Source organism: Cynocephalus volans, chromosome 8, assembly GCF_027409185.1.
Source record: "Cynocephalus volans isolate mCynVol1 chromosome 8, mCynVol1.pri, whole genome shotgun sequence".
Lineage (NCBI taxonomy): Eukaryota > Metazoa > Chordata > Mammalia > Dermoptera > Cynocephalidae > Cynocephalus > Cynocephalus volans.
Window position 1 is genome coordinate 43,358,221 of NC_084467.1, and position 26,362 is coordinate 43,384,582.

The 26,362-nt window shown below is 34.2% G+C and overlaps 1 protein-coding gene across 2 annotated transcripts in view; it reads right to left on the bottom strand.

Moving 5' to 3' along the window:
- The window catches only part of NRDC (nardilysin convertase), a 93,725-nt gene that overhangs the window by 24,223 nt on the left and 43,140 nt on the right, over positions 1 to 26,362 (bottom strand). For both annotated transcript variants that reach the window (XM_063104391.1, XM_063104389.1), the window contains 10 exons: positions 19,808 to 19,903; positions 18,637 to 18,759; positions 16,647 to 16,704; positions 14,566 to 14,639; positions 13,010 to 13,079; positions 10,189 to 10,266; positions 8,746 to 8,866; positions 8,606 to 8,664; positions 8,131 to 8,185; positions 374 to 478 (listed from right to left, as the gene is read on the bottom strand). In XM_063104391.1, coding sequence (XP_062960461.1) covers positions 374 to 478; positions 8,131 to 8,185; positions 8,606 to 8,664; positions 8,746 to 8,866; positions 10,189 to 10,266; positions 13,010 to 13,079; positions 14,566 to 14,639; positions 16,647 to 16,704; positions 18,637 to 18,759; positions 19,808 to 19,903 — 839 coding nt within the window. The remainder of the gene's footprint in view (positions 1 to 373; positions 479 to 8,130; positions 8,186 to 8,605; positions 8,665 to 8,745; positions 8,867 to 10,188; positions 10,267 to 13,009; positions 13,080 to 14,565; positions 14,640 to 16,646; positions 16,705 to 18,636; positions 18,760 to 19,807; positions 19,904 to 26,362) is intronic.

Here is a 26,362-nt window from a genome sequence, read left to right on the forward strand (position 1 = left end):
AGGAGAGTGCAGCACTGGGAGTGCAGCGACGCTCCCGCCGCGGGTTCGGATCCTATATAGGAATGGCCGGTGCATTCGCTGGCTGAGTGCCGGTCACGAAAAAGACAAAAAAAAAAAAAAGAAAGAAAGAAAAGCTGTAAAAATAGTACAGAAGAAGACTTGATTTTCTCCTTTCATACTAAAATATAATCATGTAAAAGAATCATGAAAAACTATCCACAAAACTATTGATATTTCTTCTATTTAAACAAACAAAAATCCTGATTAAATATAACCAAGTTTTCTCCGTTCCCACAGCTCTTAAGTACATCTCTGTACTTTCTCACCCTCCTCTTTTCCTAAAACTAAGTTTTAGAAGTGGAAACCTCCTTACTTCTGGCTTGTATTCAAAAAGAAGCTGGTCTCCAGTGAGAAAGTCCTGCAGTGGATACAGTTGCATGTTTTCACACATGTTTTCCACATACTCAACTGGATCTGTCTGTAAAGAGGTAAAATTATTTCACACCAGAACCTCTCCATTATGATCCTTAATTTGCCACAACATACAAATACTCTTTTTTTAACAATAAAACCAAAAGCTTCCGAACAGATTTAACCAGATATAATTGCAGCTTAAGAATCTGATGCTCAGAATTCTAAGAAAACAGCTGGAGCTACTACCTTTTAAGTTCAGAACAATTACCACACTGAACTATAAATGCTTGTTTACCTGTGAAGTGCCCTACATGACTGTGAGGTCAATAAAGAAAGGGAACCTATCACTAGAGCACTATCACCAAAAAACTATTTGTAATCATCAATCAAACCAATGAGGAAATCAAAATGTGAGTGTCATTAGGTAAAAGTGTTGAGATAAGAAGTTATATTAATCAGGACACTATCTCAGTTTCAAACTAAAAGCATCACTCTAAGTTCTCTGCCCCATGAAATGGAAATACAATCCAAGTATTTAACGAGCACCTTGATACCCAGAAACTTAAAAATGACAGGTCCTTCAGATAGCAAGTGGTTCCATTCCCACATTTTACAATAAGGATATATACTCAGATTGATTAGGTAACACGCTCAAGGTCACACAGTGAGTGACAGACAAAGCAGACATTAGAATTCTGGTCTCCTAATGTTATCTGCATACTCTTCCCAAAACACTGCACTGACAATGTGGGTTTTTTCTCATCTAATGGAAGACAGAATACAAGTGAAGGTTACTGCATTCATGGAGGGGAAATGAGACATGCATACATAAAATTAGAGACCATAGGTATATGTTATCTCCTACATTTTCACATAAAAAATAAAATAAGGAAAAAGTAAGGAAAGATTCACTGCTAGCTTTTTCTACCCTATTTCAGGAAACATTCCTGAATCATCAAGTTGACTAGTCACTACAGTGCTATTTATTGTTTAAAATGATGACTCCCACTGTATTCTAATTTTTTAACTCAGTTATCTTCACCACCTACTTACTTATAACTTAATTGCTCTAAACAGTATGGTATAAAATTGAGTGACTGAAAGTATTTCCTATGAATAACATCAAGGACTATGGCTAAAAAACAGATCTTTGATGCCAAGGCAATAGAGAAAATACTGGGGAAAAAACACTTAAATGTTATCTTTTAATTTTTTTGAAGATAAAATTCACATACCATAAAATTCACCCTTTTAAAGTGTACAATTTAGTTGCTTTTAGTATATTCACAAAGTTGTGCAACCATCACCACTATCTAGTTCCACAACACTTTCATCACCCCAAAAGGAAAATTCATACCCATTAGGCAGTTGCTCCTCACTACTCACTCCCCTCAGTCCCTGACAGCCATTAGTCTATGTTACGTCTCTGAATTTTCTTATTCTGGGTATTTCAAATAAATGAACCCATATAATATGTTAAATTTTGTGCCTGGCTTCTTTCACTTAGCATAATGTCTCAAGGTTCATCCATGTTATAGCATAAATCATTCTTTTATGACTGAATAATATTCCACAATATTATTATAATAATATAATATTCCATAATATGTTTTATTTATCCAATCATCAGTTTATAGACATTTCAGTTGTTTCCACCCTTTGACTGTAATGAATAATGTTGCTATTGTTGTGGAAATGGAGTTGGCAAGAAGCGACTGATACTCAGGTTGGAGAGCCAGGTACTTATTACGCCGGTGGGCCCAGACAAGCTAATGCTTGGAAATCTGGACCTCGAGCTCAGGTCTTACAAAGTTTTTATAGACGAAACATTTACAAGGCTAGCATATCAGTAAGTTTCATTTTTCGGAATTCATGTGGTGTAGGCAGATAAGCAAGCTAAGCTCGGTTACAGAAGCCAAAAATGCAAGTAGTGATCAGAGGCCAGACTAACATAGCAAGCAAATATTGTTTCAAAGACAAAATATTACTTCAAGGACAAAACAGGCTTATGAGAAAATTATTTTGGCATTTTCCCCAACACTATGAATACTTGTGTACAAGGCTTTGTGTGGACATATGTTTTCAATTCACTTTTTTTTTTAAATCCTTTTTTTTTTTTTTTTTTTGGTGGCTTTCTGGTACAGGGATCTGAACTCTTGACTTTGGTGTTAATCAGCATCATGCTCTAACCAACTAAGCTAACCAGCCAGACTTGTTTTCAATTCTCTTAAGTGTACGCCTAATAGTGAAATTGCTGGTTCAAATGGTAACTCTGTGTTTAGCTTTTTAAGGAACTGGCAAACTGTCTTCCAATGCAGCTGTACCATTCCCACCAGCAGTGTATGAGGGTTCCAATTTTTCCACATTCTCTCCAACACTTGTTAAATCTCCAATACTTCACTTTTTATGGTTGTTTACTACAAACTCTAACTGCCTTCCATTATCAATTGTTACATATTGCTACTGTTTATCTGCCTACAGAAAAGTACAGTTGACCCTTGAACAATGCAGGGGTTAGGGGGTTAGGAGAGCCAACCCCTCTGCTCAGTCCAAAATCTGCATATAATTTTTGATTCCTTGCCTACTGCTGACCTGAAGCCTTACCAATAACATAAACAGTTAATACATATTTTGTATGTGATAGGTATGACACACTATATTCTTACAATAAAGGGAGCTAGAGAAAAGATAATGTTAAGAAAATCATTAGAAAGAGAAAATACATTTAAAAAACATTGAAATACACTGAAAAAAATCCACATATAAGTGGACCCCAACCGTTCAAACCTGTGCTGTTCAAGGGTCAACTGTACTTAATTAATAAAACAATTTCTCATCATACTCTTGTTTAAATAGTTGATTTATGAAAGACATACTGAGTCCGAGTTCCTGTGTAAAATTTTTTAAAGTTTTTTAAATTTCTTAATTTAAAAAAAAAGTATAGTTTGAATAATTTGAAAAAGGCATTCCTATTTGCCTTTATCAATGAAGACTAGAAAAATGTCTGAAGAGGAGACATCCCAATTTTGCTTAAAACAAAAATGTATAAACCTAAAAACAAATAATCTGACCTGCTTGAGTTAGTTTAGCAGTTTATGCAGAGAAATAGTTTTTTCCGATTTATTCTAATTTTGCAGTGTTAGGTTTTAATCTAAGATATTTTGGGCTCATGTTTTTATTTTTTTATTTTTTATTTTTTATTTATTTATTTATTTATTTATTTATTTATTTATTTATTTATTTATTTATTTATTTAAACTTTTATTTTGTCGATATACATTGTGGCTGATTATTGCTCCCCATCACCAAAACCTCCCTCCCTTCTCCCTCCCCCCCTACCCCCCAACAATGTCCTTTCTGTTTCCTTGTCGTATCAACTTCAAGTAGTTGTGGTTGTTATATCTTCTTCCCCCCCCCCCCGGGGTGTGTGTGTGGGTGTGTGTGTGTGTGTGTGTGTGTGTGTGTGTGTGTATTAATTTTTAGCTCCCACCAATCAGTGAGAACATGTGGTATTTCTCTTTCTGTGCCTGACTTGTATCACTTAATATAATTCTCTCAAAGGTCCATCCATGTTGTTGCAAATGGCAGTATTTCATTCGTTTTTATAGCTGAGTAGTATTCCATTGTGTAGATGTACCACATTTTCCGTATCCACTCATCTGATGATGGACATTTGGGCTGGTTCCAACTCTTGGCTATTGTAAAGAGTGCTGCGATGAACATTGGGGAACAGGTATACCTTCGACTTGATGATTTCCATTCCTCTGGGTATATTCCCAACAGTGGGATAGCTGGGTCGTATGGTAGATCTATCTGCAATTGTTTGAGGAACCTCCATACCATTTTCCATAGAGGCTGCACCATTTTGCAGTCCCACCAACAATGTATGAGAGTTCCTTTTTCTCCGCAACCTCGCCAGCATTTATCGTTCAGGGTCTTTTGGATTTTAGCCATCCTCACTGGGGTGAGATGGTATCTCAGTGTGGTTTTGATTTGCATTTCCCGGATGCTGAGTGATGTTGAGCATTTTTTCATATGTCTGTTGGCCATTTGTATATCTTCCTTAGAGAAATGCCTACTCAGCTCTTTTGCCCATTTTTTAATTGGGTTGCTTGTTTTCTTCTTGTAAAGTTGTTTGAGTTCCTTATATATTCTGGATATTAATCCTTTGTCAGATGTATATTTTGCAAATATTTTCTCCCACTCTGTTGGTTGTCTTTTAACTCTTTTAATTGTTTCTTTTGCTGTGCAGAAGCTTTTTAGTTTGATATAATCCCATTTGTTTATTTTTCCTTTGGTTGCCCGTGCTTTTGGGGTCGTGTTCATGAAGTCTGTGCCCAGTCCTATTTCCTGAAGTGTTTCTCCTATGTTTTCTTTAAGAAGTTTTATTGTTTCAGGGTGTATATTTAAATCCTTAATCCATTTTGAGTTGATTTTAGTATACGGTGAGAGGTATGGATCTAGTTTCATTCTCCTGCATATGGATATCCAGTTATCCCAGCACCATTTGCTGAAGCGGCAGTCCCTTCCCCAGTGAATAGGCTTGGTGCCTTTGTCAAAGATCAGATGGCAGTAAGTGTGTGGGTTGATTTCTGGATTCTCTATTCTATTCCATTGGTCAGTGTGTCTGTTTTTATGCCAGTACCATACTGTTTTGGTTATTATAGCTTTGTAGTATAGCTTAAAGTCAGGTAGTGTTATGCCTCCAGCTTTATTTTTTTTGCTCAGCATTGCTTTGGCTATGCGTGGTCTTTTATTGTTCCATATAAATGTCTGGATAGTTTTTTCCATTTCTGAGAAAAATGTCTTTGGAATTTTGATGGGGATTGCATTCAATTTGTATATCACTTTGGGTAGTACGGACATTTTCACTATGTTGATTCTTCCAATCCAAGAGCATGGAATATCTTTCCATCTTCTTGTATCCTCTCTAATTTCTCTCAGCAGTGGTTTGTAGTTCTCATGATAGAGATTTTTCACCTCCTTAGTTAACTCAATTCCTAAGTATTTTTTTTTTTGGTGGCTATTGTAAATGGGCAGGCTTTCTTGATTTCTCGTTCTGCATGTTCACTATTGGAGAAAAGAAATGCTAGTGATTTTTGTGTGTTGATTACTGTGCTGAAATCATTTATCAATTCCAGCAGTTTTTTTGTAGAGGTTTTAGGCTGTTCGATATATAGGATCATGTCATCTGCAAACAGGGACAGTTTGACTTCATCTTTTCCAATCTGGATGCCCTTTATTTCCTTCTCTTCTCTGATTGCTCTGGCTAGTACTTCCAACACTATGTTGAATAGGAGTGGTGAGAGTGGGCATCCTTGTCTAGTGCCTGTTCTTAAAGGAAAAGCTTTCAGCTTTTCCCCATTCAGGATGATATTGGCAGTGGGTTTGGCATATATGGCTTTAATTATGTTGAGATACTTTCCCTGTATACCTAACTTATAGAGGGTCTTTGTCATGAATGAGTGCTGAACTTTATCAAATGCTTTTTCAGCATCTATAGAGATGATCATATGGTCCTTGTGTTTGAGTTTATTAATATGGTGTATCACATTTATTGATTTGCGTATGTTGAACCAACCTTGCAGCCCTGGGATGAATCCCACTTGATCGTGGTGAATAATTTTACGTATGTGTTGCTGTATTGGACTCATGTTTTTAAATCAAGTATTCATAAATACTAACAAAGATTTAAAAAATGAAAAGCTACAAAATGGGGAGATGGCACTAAAAAAAAATCTTGAAATGTCTTGCTAAGAAGGAACTGAAGAGGCAGAGAGAAAATGTCATTCATTCAACCAATGCTCAAAAGCCTATCCCAGAAAAAAGGAAACTGGGTATCACCTTTACACTTAATAGTTGAAGTTCACAACTCTTACTCCCACTTCTTCCCTGCCACAGTTCTGGGCCACGTGTTGCCACCTTGCTGATGAGGAGACTGAACAAAATCATTCCTGGTAATGTGTAGATGGTAGGATTTGTGGGTTCTATGCATACCAATCTATTTACAGGGAGGAGTGTCTATAGGACCCTTTTATGGCCAATATGAGTCATGGCAGCCTTTCTGTTTTGAACAGAATAAGTTATTTCAAATTCAAACAACTTTTTTTCAAGGATATAGAGGACATTACATAGAAGTCAACAGCAACTGGATACCTAAACTTTTTGTGATCTTTCCCTCATGTACATAAGTCTTCCCTACTTATAAAAGATACTCAGGGAATAGTTCTGGTGATGATCCAAAAAGCCAGCTTTCAAGATGCTCTCTGAACTGGTTGTAAATCAGGAGCTCTTTAATCTAGGGTCCACATTTCAGATTCCTCTACCGGCCAACCGCCAAAGGAAAAAAAAAAAAAAATCATTAATCTCTAATTTTGCTTTTTATAGAATTATGAATATGGGCAACAAAACATAGTAGTAGTATTTACAATATCTATAACTATCACCATTAGAAATCACAACATACTTGTTGCAGATACCTCCAAATATCATGTATACTCACTGCTACTTAAAAATTGTGAAGATTATTAGACCTACCACTAGACCTTGTTATTTAATATATTAATAGACATATTAGTATTTTGTACTATTTTGAATACTTTATTTCAATGTTTCATTATAAACCACTGTACTTAATTTTATGTATTTAAAAACACCATTCTATAGATTATATATTAATTAACAGTATTATTTCGATGTTAAATATCCCAACTGTGACAAGTATATTGAGGTTATGCAAGAGAATGCCTTTGTAGCAGATACATGCTAAAAATTATTGAGGGAGAAGTATAAAGTATTATGATATCTGTAATTCTCAAATGGTTCAGGGAAAAAATACACACACACTCTCTCTCTCGCTCTCTATTAGGAGAGAGAGAAAAAAGAAAATACGACAAAATATTAACAATTGGTGAATCTAGGTAAGGAATATACCAGTGATAAATGTACTAATATAACAATTTTTCTGACGGTTTAAAAAGTTGAGAGGATGAAGTATTATTCTGGGGAGGGGTCCACAGAATTCAGCAGACTTCCAAAGGAATCCAAGGCACAAAAGAGGTTAAAAAAAACAAACCTCTACTCTATACTCTTTACCTTTCAGCCTTATATAATACCTTCCTTTCATATCCCTTATCCTACAGACAAATAGGATAATTAATTTTTTCACAGTACCCCAGACTTCCTTACTTATGTGCCTCTGATTTCCTAGAATGTAACCAAACCTTATTTTTTCATGCTAAACTCAATTCAAATGTACCACATCCGTGAGGCCTTCCCTGATCCTATTTCAATCAAACAAAATGCTCTCCTTTCTCTGAAATCCCAAAGTATAGTATTTCTAACATTATACATGGTAATTACTATAGATTACCTTGTAGAATGTCTTCACAGTATCTGAATTCCCAAAATATCAAATACCATAGCAAGCTCTCCATGCACGTTTATCAAAGGGATAGACAGATAGATGACTACACAGATAAATGATTGTCACACAACATAACTTACATATCTGCCTAATCCTCTCACTGTTACTCAATATAAGTACTCAAAAACACAAGGGTTAATTTTTAGATAGCCTCAAGGCCATCTTCAGACTCACATGACAGAGAGTAGCAGAATTAAAACTCCAGTGACACTTCTGAAAAGAGGAACAATGGCCACACTAGTTTCAACTCGGTCACAGATAACATTCAAAAAGAATTTGACTTCCAGTACCTGTTCTTGGTAATGAAATTCATTATCCTCAATTTTCTGAATCTCTTCAAAAATTCTATGAAAGACGAAAACTATAATTAGAAGATATATTAAAATTTCTCATTAGAATCACCAACGAGAGAAGCATAAAGATAAAGGGACTATCTACCCTAAGTGAATCATTGTGCAGTATATGCATGTATTGAAACAACACATTGTACCCCACAAATATGTACAAGTAAATGTTAAAATAATAATAATAATAATAAATAAAATCACTGAAAATAAATACATAAATAAAGGGACTGGCCACATAAATGTAAAACCTTAGTGTACACTCACATGTAGAGGGATGAGGATATGAAGCTAGTAAAGGAAAAGAGTAAGAAAGGCCTGAAAAACCATCAAGGCATGACTAAAGCAAGTCTACTGACAGCCTGAAGGCTAAAATGTACTAGGATTGACTCCTGGCCTCATTCTAATAAGTATGTATTACCTTTTTTCTGGGCCTAACTTCTGAAGCATTTTTAAATACTGAAAGACAGTATGAGCAACCTGAAAACAAAACATCTTATTAGTCTTTTGCATAAAGTGATATCTATATAAAAGAAAAACAACTCCATTTTAATTATTTACCTCATAGAAATGTTCATAACCCTCATCAGTCAATGTAATAGAAATGCTGAACACTGAATAAGTAGAATTTTGCTCAAATCCTGTCTCACCATTTCCACCAAACAGTGCAAGAGCCCAGCACCTATGGTTGGGAAAAAATTAATCCTGTCAGTACATCTCTGGACTGACAGTCTACAAATACTTCAAATTAACAAAATAGGCTTTCTGTGTAAAATTTGAGAATCTCAGTCTTTGATGTAAACATATACTTTCCAATAGTAAATTTAAAAGTACAAATTTTAAAAGTATAAGTCCTCCCAAAGAATTATAGTACAATTAGGAATCACTGAAGGAAAAAATAGCTGTCTTTACTTGTTTAATAGAAATACCAGTAGATACTGCAACACAGTAAAACAAGAAAAGTTTTATAAAGCCAAAGCAATTCTTGTTGCAGAGAACAACACAAAATATTAAAATTATGGTTGCTGGGAGGTATTTCACTACCATTTTTGTCTCCTGAGAAGCCTTACAACACTTCAAAGACATCCCTCTTTAGAAAGTCAAGTGAGTTTTTTGTGACTATCATTAACCTACTTTGGTTGCATAACAAAGAAGCAATGAAACTTTATTTTTTTCCTGACTAGAATAATCCTGAAAACCTAAAATAAGGGAGGAGGACACCAGAATGAAGAACTTGATATTTTAATAAAGTTCTGTGAGATAAAATGGTTGTGCACATCTCAAAGCATATTACATATGTTGTGAAAGGAGTATATGTACCCAATATCGTTTATTCTTCTATAATAACTTTGCCTCTCAGCTTTCTTCTAGTACTCTTCTAGTACACATCAGCGTCTCAAAGTACTTAAGTTTCCACTCTCAAATAATTAGCATATATAAAAATCAAACAAGGAATTGCTTTAATGCATTGGTCCTAATTCTAAAGTTATATTTCTATTATTTGGCTATAGGTGACTTAAGTACTTAACTGCACTAGGAGACATTCTGCTAACATGGCTACATATACTATTTACAGTCCCACATATTTATTATGATTTATCTATCTGCCCAATAAGGTTTTCACTGAAGTCCACCTTTTGAGTTGGGAAAGCCTGGAGATACAAAGCATTTAAATAACTGACTTCTTTACTATTGAGTCAAATCTGAATTCTTGATTACAGCTAACCTTTTTATGCAATTCTGGAATCTATTAGTTTCATTTATGATTTTTTAAATTTTGTGTACATTAACATCCAAAAGGGGTAAAATGTAGTTCACAAGGAAATACACAAATATAATATGGCCATTAAAATAATCTAGGTTATTAAGATGACTATAATTAAGCATTAAATTTGATTCTAGGCTTCCTGGCACCTAAAGCAAAAGAATGCATTATATAACGTTTATTGTCTACTATTTTTCAGAGTTTGCTACACTGAAAATACTTATTAACTGAATACTTACTTTTTTCTAAGGTAAGAAAGAATGCTGCCTTTGCCTTCATGTCCAACCAGCCAGGAGATATAATGAAGTGGTTTCACCCTTTCAGAAAATTTTTAAGGTCAGAAATCCAAAAAATCAAGGTATAAATTCACCAGAAAATCGTACTTCTAAGACTATAATACTTGAGAATACAATTATAATTTTATTCTCACATAAATCCACTAAGCATGAAATTGTAATTTAATAGCAGCGAGATAAAAACAGAAAATATAGTAAAATATAACTTCTTCATCTGAAATCACTGAATGAATACAATCATTCAAAAATTGAAGGCTATTACTTTTTTTTTGGAACACCAAACTTGCTTTCATGATAAAATCTTTAATTTGTTTCACCCAAAATGGAAATAATATAGATTCTTTATCATTTTAGAGCCTAATACAGATATGAATCACTCTTTGTTTATAAAAGCTTTCAGTACTGCATCAGGCTCTGTGATAAAGAGAAATATGTTTCTCTAAGCGTCAGAAAATCTAGGTTATAATTTTTGTTTTTCCTTTAAATAAATCACGACCTTGAGCAAGAGACTACACACCGCACTGTATTTTTCTTTTTCTCTTCATTTGCCTAACTACTTACTTATCATGCAAATGCAGTCACAGATGTGAAAATGCTTTATCATCTAATAATGTAATAGTCTCAGTAGTTGTTTATATGTTACTCAAATTGTCTTTTCCCACTGGCTTCTACTATAATTTTGGAATTGTATTCCTACCAAAACAAAGATATACAGAAAAACTGAGTTAGAAAATCTAATTAGAGGGCTGACCCCGTGGCTCACTCGGGAAAGTGTATAGTGCCGAGGCCGCAGGTTCGGATCCTATATAAGGAATGGCCGGTGAGCTCACTGGCTGAGTGTGGTGTGGACAACACCGAGCCAGGGGTTACAATCCCCTTACTGGTCAAAAAAAAAAAAGAAAAAAAGAAAAAAAGAAAATCTAATTAGATAACAATTAAATTTATTAACTCTTGAAAGTCCAGGTACATCATTACGATTTCAACTATCAAGCCCACACAACATGGTTTAAAATATAAATTGAATTAAAGGCACACTAAGACTAGCGCAGAGCAGCAAAGCAGTATATAAATGAGCTCAGCTATCTATATAATGTTTGCATCTGAATAAAGCTAATTGTATTGTATTTGGTAACTCTGGAGGGATAAATACTTTGCTTCTTTGTAAAAAATGGCTCCCCCCTAAAAGCTAATTTACTGGGAATTCAAATATTTGGGGATTCAAAATGACTTATGATTAAAGTCACATTATAACAAATAAACAATCCAATAAAAAATAACTGGACAGAGAAATAAGAATAAAAAATAAAAATTTTAAAAGTAAATAACTGGATAGAAATATACAGAAATGTTAACAGTCATAAAAAATGAAAAGATAAAATTAAAAGTAAATGAACAAATAACAAACAAACAAAAAGAAATGTTAACAGTCTTTGGAAAACAGAATCATATGCAGTTTTTCTACTTTCCAGTAACTTTCAAAATTTCCAAAATAAACTGCCATAGTAATCAATCAGAGGCTAAATAAGGCTTTTTAAATAGTAAATATAGTATAATTCCATTTCATTAAAAAAAAATATGTGCTTTATATTCAATATTTTAACACCTGGAGGATACATAAGAAACTACTGTTAGACATATCTTTGAGGACAGGGACAAAGAAAGCAAAAGCAGACCTTTACTTTCTACTTAATGACTTTTTGTCCTATTTTAACATTTTACAAGTATATATTATGTTTACAGTAAAAACTTTGAAAAAATAGAATAAACTTTTAATATGCATAATAATTTTAAAACTTCTTTGAGACACTCATAATTATACAATCAACGTGTGCTACTTTTTCCTATATTATCCTTGCACCAAAAGCAAGCAAATACACATTTTCTCAGCTTTTTTCACTGTAAGCATACTGTTTTTGTTAACTTTATAGAACTTGATTGAATATTCTAACATATAAGTGACAAAAAAACATTTTTTATTGAGCTCAAGCAATACACATTACTTTCTTTCTCTCTCTCTCTCTCTCTCTCTCTCTCTCTCTCTCTCTCTCTCTTTTTTGTTTTGGTGGCTGGCCAGTACAGGGATCAAACCCTTGACCTTGGTATGATCAGAACCATGCTTTACCCAACTGACCAAACTGGCCAGCCAATACACATTACTTTCTTTCCTTCTGCTTGTGAGTGTGTCCTCATGGTTTTGTTTTGTTGGTAGTGGTTTTAAACAAGTCAAATTTTAATCAGTTCATTAGCATTTATTTCTAATTAGAAAAGCATCTATAGGCATTGACTGATCTCTATCTTTAAAGAACTACATGGCCTGTGCTACACTGCTCCAATAAAATAACTATATAGGTAAGTTTAAATCCTTTCTTAATTCGTAGAAATCTGCACTAACTCATATGAATAACTCCTTGGGATTTATGCTGTACTCATATATCAGGCTCAAAATTATTTAGGTTTATTTTTGACAAGATCAAAATAAATGGTAGCCACTGCCCAATAAATCATAAGCTAATAAAATTTTATACTGAAAGTACTATGAAAGTAATTACAAAAATTAGCATTCACACTAAACACTTAATTTCAAAGACTCAGGAAGGGCAACTAGTTAAAACTACCTAGCAAGGCTTGAAAAATACATAAGTCCCAGGTTATCACATTACCTTTGTTTATAAATTCAGAACCCCCAATTTTAAACCATTTAGCATGCTTTAAAAATGACTCTCACTCAGTACCTAATAAAGTAAATTCTCCCTTAAACTCTTACCTGTAATGTTGCTGTTGAGGGGGAAGTGCCCATGTGATGGTCAGAGCATGAATTTTTCTGATTGGAACAACTAAACAAAAATATTTTCCAGAAGAATAGATGTAAGTGTTTCTCTATAACTTTTACTGTGTTACAAGAATGTCTTTTTTCAATTCAATATTTTTCATCCTCCAATAAACAAGGGAAGGTTAAATGCAATGCAATTATTATTTCAAGCTGCCTGTTTTCCAGTTTGAATAATGCAATTTTAATAAATTATTTTTTGATTTGGTTTCGTAGGTAGAGAAAGGAGGAATAAAAGAACTATGAGAATACGAAATGCTACTAAGTCTTACAAGAAAGGATACAGGACTAGGAATCAGGAGACCCACTGCTGAAATCTAGCCCTACCACTATCTTCCTGTATGTGCTTATATGATCTTGAGAAAATCACTTGCATTTAAATCTTTCTGAATCTGTGTTCTCACCGTAAAGTAACTGGTTGGACTTAAAGTATCTTTAAGATTCTTCCCAGTGCTATTATTCTATGATTCTATGAATAGGAAAGGTAAAGCCAGAAAGAATACAACAGAAAATAAGTTGTTTCTAGAAAGAGTCATCTTAAAAGAATGGAGCCAGCAGCAGAAAGGGTATGACAAAACAGTCACTGATCAGACAAAGGGAAGATGAAAGAGACTGGCAGTACAGTGAAGGAGCAGGAGGGAATATGTAAGGCAATTAGGAGAAAGAAAAAAATCTCCCATGATTATAAGACTAAAGAAAGAATGGCGAATTAAGAATGTTTCTGCAATATTCATTAAGGGCAAATTCTTAAGTAAATTATAGCATAGTCAGGTGATGACTCATTATGCAGTTATTACAGATATAATATTAAATCAAAAAAAGGAGACAGAAATGTATATACTTTATCTTCTCAACTGTGTTAAGAAAATATACCTATAAAAAAATCAGAAGGGCTGGCCGGTTAGTTCATTTGGTTAGAGCATGGTGCTGATAACACCAAGGTCAAGGGTTCAGATCCCTGTACTGGTCAGCCACCAAAAAAAAAAAAAGAAAAATCGTAAGAGAATTTGACAAAAATAATATCTCTGGATAAGATTTAATGGTGATTCCCCCCCACCCATTTTCCGACATTTTACTTTAAATTTTCTTCACTTCACAAATATTGTTTTTATAATGAAGTTAAAAGGAAACTATTTCCAAAGTATTTTCCCTCTGTTCTACTTTTCTCTCTTTGGATACAAAAAGGAACAGAATATAGATCAAATGAAATAGAAAAGAAACCGAAAGCCAAAGAACAAAAAGAAACAAAGGTAAAACAGAGAGAAGGCATCACACAGACTCAAGTAGCAAGGCACCAGAACAAATCAATCTGTAGCTAGTCAGTGGCCTGCTATCTGTCACTAACTGGATCTCCACTGCCCATCTACTCCCTTTCCAATCCAGCTATACTTCCTGTTATGTTCTCATATTCAAAGAAAACCGGCAGCCTCAATTAAGTTTGAGAGAATATGCTAAAGTTATTTCAAACAGTTTTAAATCTTTGGTTCACGAACCTCTATAAAGTTTGTTAAATGCTGGTGTGTCAAATGGATCCGTCAAATGGCCAAAGTTTGGTTTGGGTAACCCACTAAAAATAAAACAAATACATTAAAATTTAATTGGCAAAAGCCTTTATAAGCAGTATCTTTGGGAATATCTAACCCACAGATATTTATAATCTATTCTACATACTCTTGGCTGAAAAGCATTCTAGGAATGAGCAAATAGATGGCAGCCAAGCCACAAAATCCTTAACTATTCTTCACCTCAGCTCCAATAACTCAAATGACTCTACAACTCACAAGAAATAGAAAATAATGAATTAAGACACCTTCTCCCCAATATTTACTACCTCTATCAGCCCAATTCAATTTCAGTTCTCCTCCTATACAAACCCACTTCATAAAGAAAACTTATACTAGAGATAATGCTTTTTTTATTCAACAAATATATATGGAGCGATTATTAGGTATAAAGCACTATATTAGGCACTGTGGTATTTAAAAGACGTGGTCCCTCTTTCTAGGGGCTTCCAATCCGGTTGAAGGTATTTTAACTTTAATTCTTCCAAAACATGGTCAATACAAATTAGTTACTATTAAATGCCTCAAAGACTTTTTAACCTGTCTGATTAAGGAACCAAAGTTATTAGTGAATAATATTTAAGAGAATTTTTTAAATGCTCATCAGAGACTGAAAGAACATAATGAATTCCTCTATTAAATATACCTCTAATTATATTGGTAAAGTTTCACAGTGAAAGACATTCCCATATGCCATTTGACATTTCCATAGCTAACACTCACTTCTTTTTTTGTTTGTTTTTGGGGGTTTTAGTTTGTTTGTTTTAAAATTTTATTTTATTTTATCAATATACAATGTGGTTGATTTTTGTGGCCCATTAACAAAACCTCCCTCCCACCCTCCCTCTCCCCCCTCCCTTCTATCAACCTCGTAGCTGTTCGCTTGGCTTAACAACTTCAAGGAACTGTGATTGTTGTAACACTCACTTCTTATCAGACAAATAAAAAAATATAATAATAAAACCCACAAATTTGGCATGGCTTTCATTTCCTTTCCATACACAAAAAGCACTGCTAATTATTGATAGAAATTTCCATTAAGCCAAGATAATAATAACCAGTCGGTTGTCATTACAAATTATTCTAACATTTCAAGCTAATTTTTCTTTCATAAATTTAAAATAATTCTGCATTAGAATGAAGAACTAGAAAAAGCCACTCACTAGCTTACTCATCTGATGCAAGGAAAAAATATCTGATTTCATTTATTTTGTAAAATGCAAACTGCTAGGAGTGGGAAGAAAGACTTAACTGCTTCAGAATTAATTTCTTTGTATTCTTTTTAACAAAAATGTAACATTAAAGTATCTTTTAAATATTGGTATTATTTTGATGAATTTTAGGTGAACACAAAATGTTTTTGGAACCCTATATACAATTTCTAATAAAATATCATTTGGTTCAACTATATGTCCAGTTGGTCAACTATATGGCAGTATGGAATGTCAGCCATCATCTACAAGATTATTTCTTCTATGAAGAAAAGCATTCCAAATTCCAAACATGACTTAGAAAAGTAAACTTTCAGTGCGCTCACTGGCTGAGCGTGGTGCAGACGACACCGTGCCGAGGGTTGCGATCCCCTTACCGGTCCAAAAAAAAAAAAAAGAAAAGTAAACTTTCAGAACACATTTTTTTCTGAAACAGAAGACATAAGTATACATAATCTGACTCTCAATACAGTACTTTCTTTCATATCACAGTTTCGAACACCCATTACAGAAAAGCTCTGAATAAATGTAAAAGGAGGCATAAATTCTTCAGAATTATTGCTTACTGTAAGTTTACAAGCCTATAAAATTATGAAACTATGAAAACTTAAGTTCTCATCTTAGCTTTCCCACTCAAAAGCTGTGTGACCTTGCTAAACTTATTCAATCTCTTTAGGTCTTAATTTTATCACCTGTTTGAAAAACAAAATGAAAAAAATCTTTGGGACTCATAAAAGAAGATATGGTCTCTTTAACTCTTTAACTCTAAAAGTGTATGATTTATGAAAATAAATATCTTACTTATTTGGTATCTGAGAGAAGATTTCAGTCACCCATTTTTCCAAAGTATCCAGTGTTTCTAGAGAGGGACATGTGGTGGAGAGGAGACAGGGAAATACAATGTTGTTATTCAAAGTAGAAATATGATTAGATTTCTCACAGGTCTTTAGCTTCAAAACAAAAGTATATTTTAATTTGGTCATTACTTGCCACTCCTTAATAAGTAATGGGTAACAGGAAAAATAATACCTTAAGACACATACAATTTTGTTAGACTCCTTTATTTCTCCCTGGTAAAGTTAGAAAAGGCACACAAGTAAAAAAAAAAAAAGTTTTTGTTTATCATTACGCTAATGTAATCTTGGCCAAGGCCAAGATATAAGATTATGCCAACCATCCTCCTACACCCATATCAAAACTCATATTCTCTAGGAAATGTTTCTCCAGACTACCCCACACTACACTGATACCGCTTCTTTTTGGTATCTCATCAGTACTTTTATACTCCACTCAGCTTACATTAATTTACACTTGCTGAGGTTTTAACCTATAAGTTTTCTTGTTAGGTTTCATATGTATGATTTCTATCTTCTTTTGATTCCTTTCTTATATTTCATAAGAAATTCTTTTGAAATCTCTAATAAAACACAAGATCTTAATGAAAAAGGAAACCTTTTAGCTTTATCCCAGTGACCATCAGTAGCTAGTATATGTTACTTCTACCAGGCACATGAGTTTCACTAATTCTCAATAAAGAAGTCCCAGTATATAAAATACAAGATGCAAATTAGACTAATCATGTTATGAATTTATTCTATACTATTTATATAGATGTTGGACTCTTAAATGGTATAATAAATGATAAAGCTCCAAAATCTATGGAATCTACATTATAAATGATTTTTATCAAAACTCTAGGGCTAACTTTTAAAATTTGCAATAAGTGTTAATTAAAATAAGAATCTTATATTTGTCATCACAGAGGAACAGAAAGTAAAAGAAACAGAATACCTAGTTGAAGAAAAATGCATATGCATAAAATAATTTCTAAATAATTCATTAAAATTATAAATTAATTTATATGCCAAATATGGAATTGTCTATTTTAACAAACATAAAAGGGATCTAGAAACACATTTACAATTTGAACAAAAGAATCTATCATACCACATCCATAACTTAACATTCAAGTCAACTTTAGTGGACTAATTTTGATAATAAGTACAAAAATATTTTATATGTAAAGTGCCAAATCAACTTTGACCTTAATTTTTACAATATAGAGAGCAAAATTTTATTAAAAGAATCACATTAGGATGAGAGGATTAGCTTTTCAAAAAAGAAATGTGCAAATTATTAGGTACATCAAAAAGAATAGTTTAGCAATTGGATTGACTTTGAAAAATAGCCTAAGGAGGTTGAAATGTAAAGAAAAAAGAAAGCTACCATGGTTTCTTTAATGAGAAAAAGTTAACATGAGTTACTGAAGATAATGATAAAAAAAGAAAAACAGTAGATGTACTCATCAGTCTTTTATATTTAAGACACCTCTGTCATCATCACTATGATCAACCTCAATTAACCATGCCCCATTCTACAGGCCCTTATGTAAGGATGAGCAAACAGACACCTTGCCCTGTAAGAGTTTATAACCAATATAGATTAAATGTAAAACCACAGATACAGAAAGCAGCTGAATGTGGCTTAAAAGACCAATTCATGACCTATTAGTATGCTTACAGACATTATATACATTAGTATACTTATAGACTATAGATAAGACCTATTTCTATAAGAGAAAAAATATTTGCCTGAGAGTCAGATGATCTTGTGCTTCCCTGAGCTTTGCCACTTGCTTTGTGACAATCTTCCAAATTCTGATTCCCTTTAGCTTGTATTAAGGGTGAGCACTAAAGTAATTAACAGCACATTGCAACACTGATCCAAGCAAACAAATCCTAAGAAAGCACCACTTCAGAGTAACTCTAAGGGCCATAATAGATAATATTACCTTTGGATTGAACCACTAAAGTCATGTAATGAGCAGAGTAGTAACGCATCCAGAATTCTCTCAATCTAGCATGTGTATCAATATTATTCTTTTTTGGCTCATGCTTGAGAGTCTCAGCATTTCCTGTAAAAACATGAAAAAGATTATAGAAATAACTAAGTTCACTTTGTTGAAAGTCTTCTACACCAACAATGCATGCTACTATATATATAACTAATGAAATAACCCAAGTGACTCAAGAAAACTGAACCAGTGTGTAATAATAACAATAATATTAGTATAAGACAAAAATTCATAAGAAACAATTTTGAAGTATATTTTAATATATAAGGAATTAATCTCTTGTTGGGAATACTTTAACAACAGACAGTTACTGCCTAAGCTTCCTTGCTTAGTAATTGATCTAGTATTTATTTCAGGTTTTCTCTCTATTTTAATAATATTCTGTCTTTCATTCCCTTACCACCCAAACACCAAAAAAAAAATCTGCCTAATTCCACAAAATATACAGGGAAGAAAAACACCCTTTGAATGAAGTATAATTTAGATCAACTCATCCAAGATTCTACTCTTTGATCAACAGGATTAATATCAGGCTATAACCAGTAAAAAGCCGTTATGAAAAACGGGTATCAGTTAAACAGCTTACCAGTTAAACAAACTTAGGTCACAGTTCAAAAACTATTAGAGAAATCATTGCTGAGTCTCTGCTGGTAAATGGAAATGTCAGATTGGGGTAGAGCATAGACTTTATAATCAGATAAACAGATACCCAAATCCCACATCCACTACTTTACCTGTACGATTTAAGCAAATTAGTTAACTTCCCTGAGCCTGTTTCTTTACCTTTAAATGGAGATGATAATTGTACTACCTCTAAACATTGTGATAGTAACCAAATGAGATAATTCGCTCAGTATTAGCACAGTACCTGGCACTTAGAAAGCATTCACAATATGTGAGGGTGCTATTCTTGCTATATCCAATGTTAGAGGACCAAATATAGGCATACTTAATGACTTTCTATTTGAAAAACTATCTAACTAACCTAAAAGGTAAAAGATACTTAGCTACCTTAGTTTTATAATTTCTAATTCTTTATCAACTTTCCTTATTCTCAATCTTCCTTAACTAGAAAATATGAAATAAGATGAAGTATTTAGTATCTTACCCCAAAAAAATTTCCCCATAGGATGTCCAGGTCTAGCAAGGCTTCCAAACAACATTTCCTTTCTGTTTGCATCAGAAGGTCTTGCAAGTTGATATTCTGTCAGTTATAAAAAAACACTTTTAATAACATGAAATTCAGTATCTTTTTTACTATCTGGAAATTCAAGCTTACAGAACTGAATGCAAGGAAGTAACAACTTTATGAATCACGTGTTATAAGAATGACGCGGTAACTGAATGATCTAGACCTGGCTTATGATTTAACATAATCTGTAATTTGGGGTAAATCAAGTCACCTCTCTAGATTTTTTCCCTTTTTTCAAATGAAACAAGGTAGTTAATGATCTGGAAGTTTCAGTTCTAGAATGCTATGTCCAAGATTTTCTTGAAGAAAGTACTAACAAAATGTTAAATTCCTTATATCTAGAAACTTGGTTATATATGTGGTGTAAATGTCCTCCAAAGCGAACTATATTGATAATAAAGCATGATGGTGAAAAACAATCACTTTAAGGGGCCAGCCTGGGCTCACTTGGGAGAGTGTAGTGCTGATAACACCAAGGCCACAGGTTTGGATCCCTATATAGAGATGGCCGGTTAGCTCACTTGGAAGAGGATGGTGCTGACAACACCAAGTCAAGGATTAAGATCCCCTTACTGGTCATCTTTTAAAAAAAAAAAAAGAAAGAAAAGGAAAAAGAAGAACAATCACTTTAAAGTTAGAAATATCTTGGCTAGTGCTATAGACGATAATTGTGACCCCACAAAATTCACATGTTGAAACCTAATCCCCATGTGATGGTATCTGGAGGTAGGACATGTTGGAGGTGATTAGGTCATGAGGGCAGAGCCCTCATAAATTAGATTAGTGCCCTTATAAAAGAGACCACAGAGAGCTCCCCCACCCTCCTTCCATGTGAGGACATAGGGTGAAAGGTAGCTAGCTGTGAACCAGGAAGCAGGCCCTCACCAGACACTGAGTCTGCCAGTGCCTTGATCTTGGACTTCTCAGCTTCTAAAACTGAGTCCTCTAAATTTCTGTTATTAGTCACCCAGTCTATGATATTCTGTTGCAGCAGCCCAAATGGATGAAGACGGCTAGTTCTTTCACTTACTAAGCTGTACAAACTTGAGGAAGTTATCTAACTTCCCTGACTCCATTTCTGCATCTATAAAATGGAGTTAATAGTATCTAACTCATAGGATTCTTATAAAGATTAAATAAGATATATTCTTTCAACAAATATCTACTGAACACCTACTGTGTATCAAGTACTACTAAACTAGTTGCTGGAGGTAGAAATGTGAATAAAAGGGACTGAGCCCCTGCCCTCAAAGTGTTTACATTCTAGTAGGGGAGGACAAACAATAAATTGACATACTTTAATATAATGTCAGTTAGTGATGGGTGCTATAAAGAAAAATATATAAAGGTGGGTAAGGGAATGGAGAGTCATGACAGAGTGATCATAGAAGGTCTCTCTGAGGAGATGACAAGTGAGGAGAAATCCAAATGAAGCAAGGATAATGTCATAAGAATATCTGGGGGAAGAGTTTTCCAAGTATGGAAATTGTAAATTCAAATGCTTTAAAACAAGAAATACCTTAATGAAATCAATGGTAGTACAGTGGCAAGTGGAGTTGTTTAATGACTGACAGAGCTAAGAGTCCAGTGGGAAATTACAATTCATTGTGGTTAATTGCTACACATACAGGGTATTATGAAAAAAATAATGAGCATAGAGTAATAAATATGTAAATTATGTGGTATATTACAAACTAATAATTGCTTTTGGGAAGAAAAAGGTAAAGCAAGATTGAGAAGAACAGGAGTGAGGGTGTGTTCTTAGGTGGGTACACATACTTGTACATGTGACAGGTGAGGGACACATATGAGCCCTCAGTAAAATGCTACCATTATTATTATTATTATTATTATTATTATTATTATTATTATTATTATTATTATTATTATGGCTTTCTCATTTGTCATTAAAAACATTAGGTTGAATGATTCCTAGGACTTGAAAAAAATCTGTGCTCCATTTAAAAATTTTGTGGCTACTGGGCTCTGTTGTAAACTCCTTGGAGTTCTAAGTTTCATAAAGTTATTATACTTTTGTGTGTTGCATAAAATTTTTTTGTGTTCATGCTCTTTGTGGTTTCTATAAAACTGTCCTCTAATGATATATTATCAATTAATTTTTTAAATACATTGATTTGTTTAAAACAACAAACTCAAATAAAATTTTACGTATTTAAGAAAAGAAAAAGAAAAAACACACAAAATGTCACCTAAACTAATTTTGTTTTATTTGTGTGTGTGAATTTATTTTGGGGGTGGGCATCAGAAGGGATTACCAGGGTGACTCAAGATAGGGGGTTACTTAAGCTGAGACTTGGAAGGACAAATAGAGGAGTTTTCTGGAGAAAAGAAAGGAAAAAGAAATGGAAATGTACAAAACATTTTAAGGAGAAAAAAAGGAAAGAGAATATGGCATCTCTGAAAACAGAAAGTCAATGAGGTTGAACAAAGTTTAGAATCAAAGCAGGGGCAAGAGATCAGGCTGAGGAAATAAGCAAAAAACAATTTTTGAAAGCGTCCAATAATACCTTTGGGAAGAAGTATTGCACGCGTATGAATATGGACCTTGGAATCATTCGGTTGTTATTGACTAAGAATGCTTTGGGAAATAACTCATTCTGGGACTTTGGGTTAATTACTTACGCCTCCAAGCCTCAGTTTTGCCATATGTCAAGTAAAATAATGGAGTAATAAAAATCATTATAATGCACACAATAATGTTCAATAAATGTTAGCAATCATTTATCATGGGGTAATGGTAAGGCATTGTAGATGTTTACACAGGGAAGTGACATTATCAGATTTGGACTTTAAGTTCATTTGGTTGCAAATGTCTAGAATGGACTAAAAGGAACCAAGAACAAAATCAAGAAAACTAGTTAGAGGTCATTACTGTTATACTTGGTGAGAGAATGGAAACTAAAGTGGTAACAATATAGACAGAAAGAAGCAGAAGTAAGTATATGCAAGAAAATACTTTAGTTATAAGCTATATTAGTCCATTTTCTATTGCTTATAACAGACTACCTGAAAACTGGGTAATTTATAAAGAAACAAAATTTATTTCTTACAGTTTCAGAGGCTTGAAAGCCCACAGTCCAAGAGGCAATCTGGTGAGGGCCGCCTTCTGGGTGCAAACTCTCTACAGGATCCATTAGCAATGCAGGCAATAACATGGTGAGGATGGCATGAGCAAGAGAGTTAATGTGCTCACTTGCAATCCTTATAAAGCCATCAGAACCACTCCCTGATATCCCATCAAACCATTAATCCATTACTCCATGAATGAATTAGCAGAAAATGGACTAATACAGAAAATTGGTACCAAGATGTGGGGTGTTGCTTATAACAAATACCTAAAAATAAGGAAATGGCTTTGGAACTGGTGATGAGCAGAGGCTGGAAGAATTTGGAGGAACAGGCTAGAGAAAGCCTATATTCTTGTGAGAGATTAGAAGATAAGGGAAAGTTTGAAACTTCTTAGAGATTGGTTAAATGCTGGTGACCAGAATGCTAACAGAAATACAGACTGTAAAGACTGTATTGAAGAGATCTCAGATGTAAATGAGAAGGAGCTTATTGGAAACCGGGGCAAAGATCACCCTTCTTACGAACTGGCAAAAAACTTGGCTGAATTGTGTCCCTGCTGGAGGGCTTTATGGAATGTGGAACTTAAAAGTAATGACCCAGGGTATTTGGAAGAAGAAATTTCTAAGCAACAAAACATTCAGGCAGCTGTATGGATACTTTTAACAGCCTATACTGAGTTATGGCAGCAAAGTCATGACATGACATGACATAATGGTGGAATTTATAATTAAAAGGGAAGAAGAGGGGGAAAAATTGGAAAACTCTCAGCCTGGCCATGTAAAAAGTGAAAAAGTGTTTTCGGGAGAGGAAACCAAGAGTGTAGCCCAGAGATCATTTGCTAAGGAGATTAGTACAGAAAGAAGTAATCATCAGGAGAATGGAAGACCCCAAAGAAATTTCACAGATCTTTGAGGGTGCCCCTTCAATCACAAGCCCAGAGGCCTAGGGAGACAGAACAGTTTTGAAGAACAGGCCTGAGGTACTTTCCATGGGCTCGTGGCCCAGAGTCACCTTGAGATGCTGCTCCCAGCACCCCAGCAGCTCTAGTTGCCCCAGATGTAGTTAAAATGGCTCCAGGTGTGGCTGGAAGCAGGAAACCTTTGCAGTGTCCATGTGGTGTTAAGTCTACAGGTTGGCAGAATGCAAGGAGCTGTGAGGTATGGCACCCTTGACCCAGATTTCAAAGGATGTATGGAAAAGCCTGGGAGCAGAGGAAGAGATTTGTTGTAGGGGCACAGTCAACGCAGAGAGTCTTCACTAGAGCAATGCTAAGCAGAAATGTGGGGTCAGAGTTGCAACAGAGAACTCCCATCAGAGCTGTGCCTAGTGGAGCTGTGAGAGCGAGACCATCACCAACACCCCAGAATAGTAGAGCTACTAGTGTGGAACACCAGTCTGGTAGAGCTGAACACTGGCTGAGCCCAAGAAAGCCATAGGGGCAGGGCTGCCCAAGGACTTGGAGGGCTAATCGCTACATCAGTGTGCAGAGGATGCCAGACAGGGAGTAGATTATCCTCCAGTTTGAGACTTGATACCTGCCCTGCTATGTTTTGGACTTGATCCAGACCTGTTAATCCTTCCTTTTGGCTCACTTCTCCATTTTGGAATGTGAATCTCTGTTTTATGCCTTTCTCACCATTGAATCTTAGTAATCTGTTTTAATTTCACAGATGGGACTTTGGACCTTTTTGAGTTGGTGCTGGAACAAGGTAAAACTTTGGGGATATGAGGATGAAATGAATGTACTTATATGTGAGAGGGATTGAGCTTTGGGGGCCCAGGTGCGGGATGCTGTGGTTTAAATGTCCCCCCCAAGCTCATGTTGCAATTTAACCCCCAATATGGTGGTGGAAGATGGGACATTTAAGAGGTAATTGGATCTCAAGGACTATACATCTAAAACACTAAAACACGTTATATAGGCAATTATACATGTTTATGTGAGAACTCTTTAGTTAATTATTGCAGATAACTTTTTCTCCACAATCTTCTTTTAGCAATATATTAATCCCATTTTTAAAATCTACAGTGTTGATATGTTACATGAACTTCTGTTATCAAATATATTTAAGAAAATTATAAAACATGAACCAATCTATTTACATTGTGCAAATAAACGCTTATAAATGTATATACACACATTCCATTGAAAGATTATACCAAAAACAGATTATCAATACAAGGAACACTGATGAAGTAATGAAGTTAGCACTAGTCAGTACATTAAAAAGCCAGGAAAGAATCTCTTCCATAAGCAGGTAGAGATGAATAAAGGAAAAGGAAAATGACCATATAGGAAGATGAATTTGCCAAGAGTGTTGAACCTCCTTTCATCTCCTTATATATGGAATTGGTCATCTAAGCATGCAGCCAACTAAAAAGATGTTAATGAAACAAATAACACCTGAATGATAGAAAAAAGACTGTCACATTTAATAGAACAAGAAAAAATGCCACTTGATTATTGAGCTTTCAAAATCAGTAATGAGTATTTAAGTAATTTATTACATCACTTATAACTGTCAGATCACAAATTAAAATATAGGTTTCCTATTGTTAAAAACAAACAAATGAACAAAAACAAAAACACAACAAGATCTTTACCTTAAGTTCACCTTAAACCAAAACTGTACTATGTGTATATATATATGTGTCTGTGTAAATATCAAATATATGAGTATGTGTATATACTCATATTTAAATATTTCTGCATACTTTTTCAAAGCATAATAAGATATTGACTTAAACTTGTATAATCAAATTAAAGGTCTGCTTTTTTAAACACTGATTTCAACCCACCCTAGATATTTGTGTGAAAAAAAACATACATACTAGACAGCATTTAAGAAACACATAATAGTTCTTAGGTCTCAAAACATGGGAAGGGCTTTTAAAATTTTCCTTAGTTGTTTTGGTTTTTCATCCATTCAACAAATACTTATCTGAGTGTAAGATAAAATTGACACTGTGCTAGGCAAGTAACAAAAATGAAGAAAACAAACCCTTGATTACAAGGAGCTAGGAGAGCTAGGAGGAATGTAACCATCCCATGCTCTTTTCAAATAAATTGAGGACCACAGCTAGTGTCATTTCTGTAAGTTAAACAGAGGTCTGTTGACTTCCAGACAGATGGCTCTTTTTAGCCATCTGCAGTTTACTCAGCCTAGTGAATGCAGTAAGTCGTTACTAGAACTAAACACTGAATCAAGCCAAAGAGGAAAATACTACAAAAAGAGGAACAAAGACAGAGACCTTAACTCTGTAGTTGCTACAAGCCAAGCCTGACCTATATGGATTAGAAGTCCTCCCAAGTCTAATATTACATGTTTCTAATGCAAAAATAAAGCAAGCAGTGTTACTCGACAATGGTGGTATCTATTG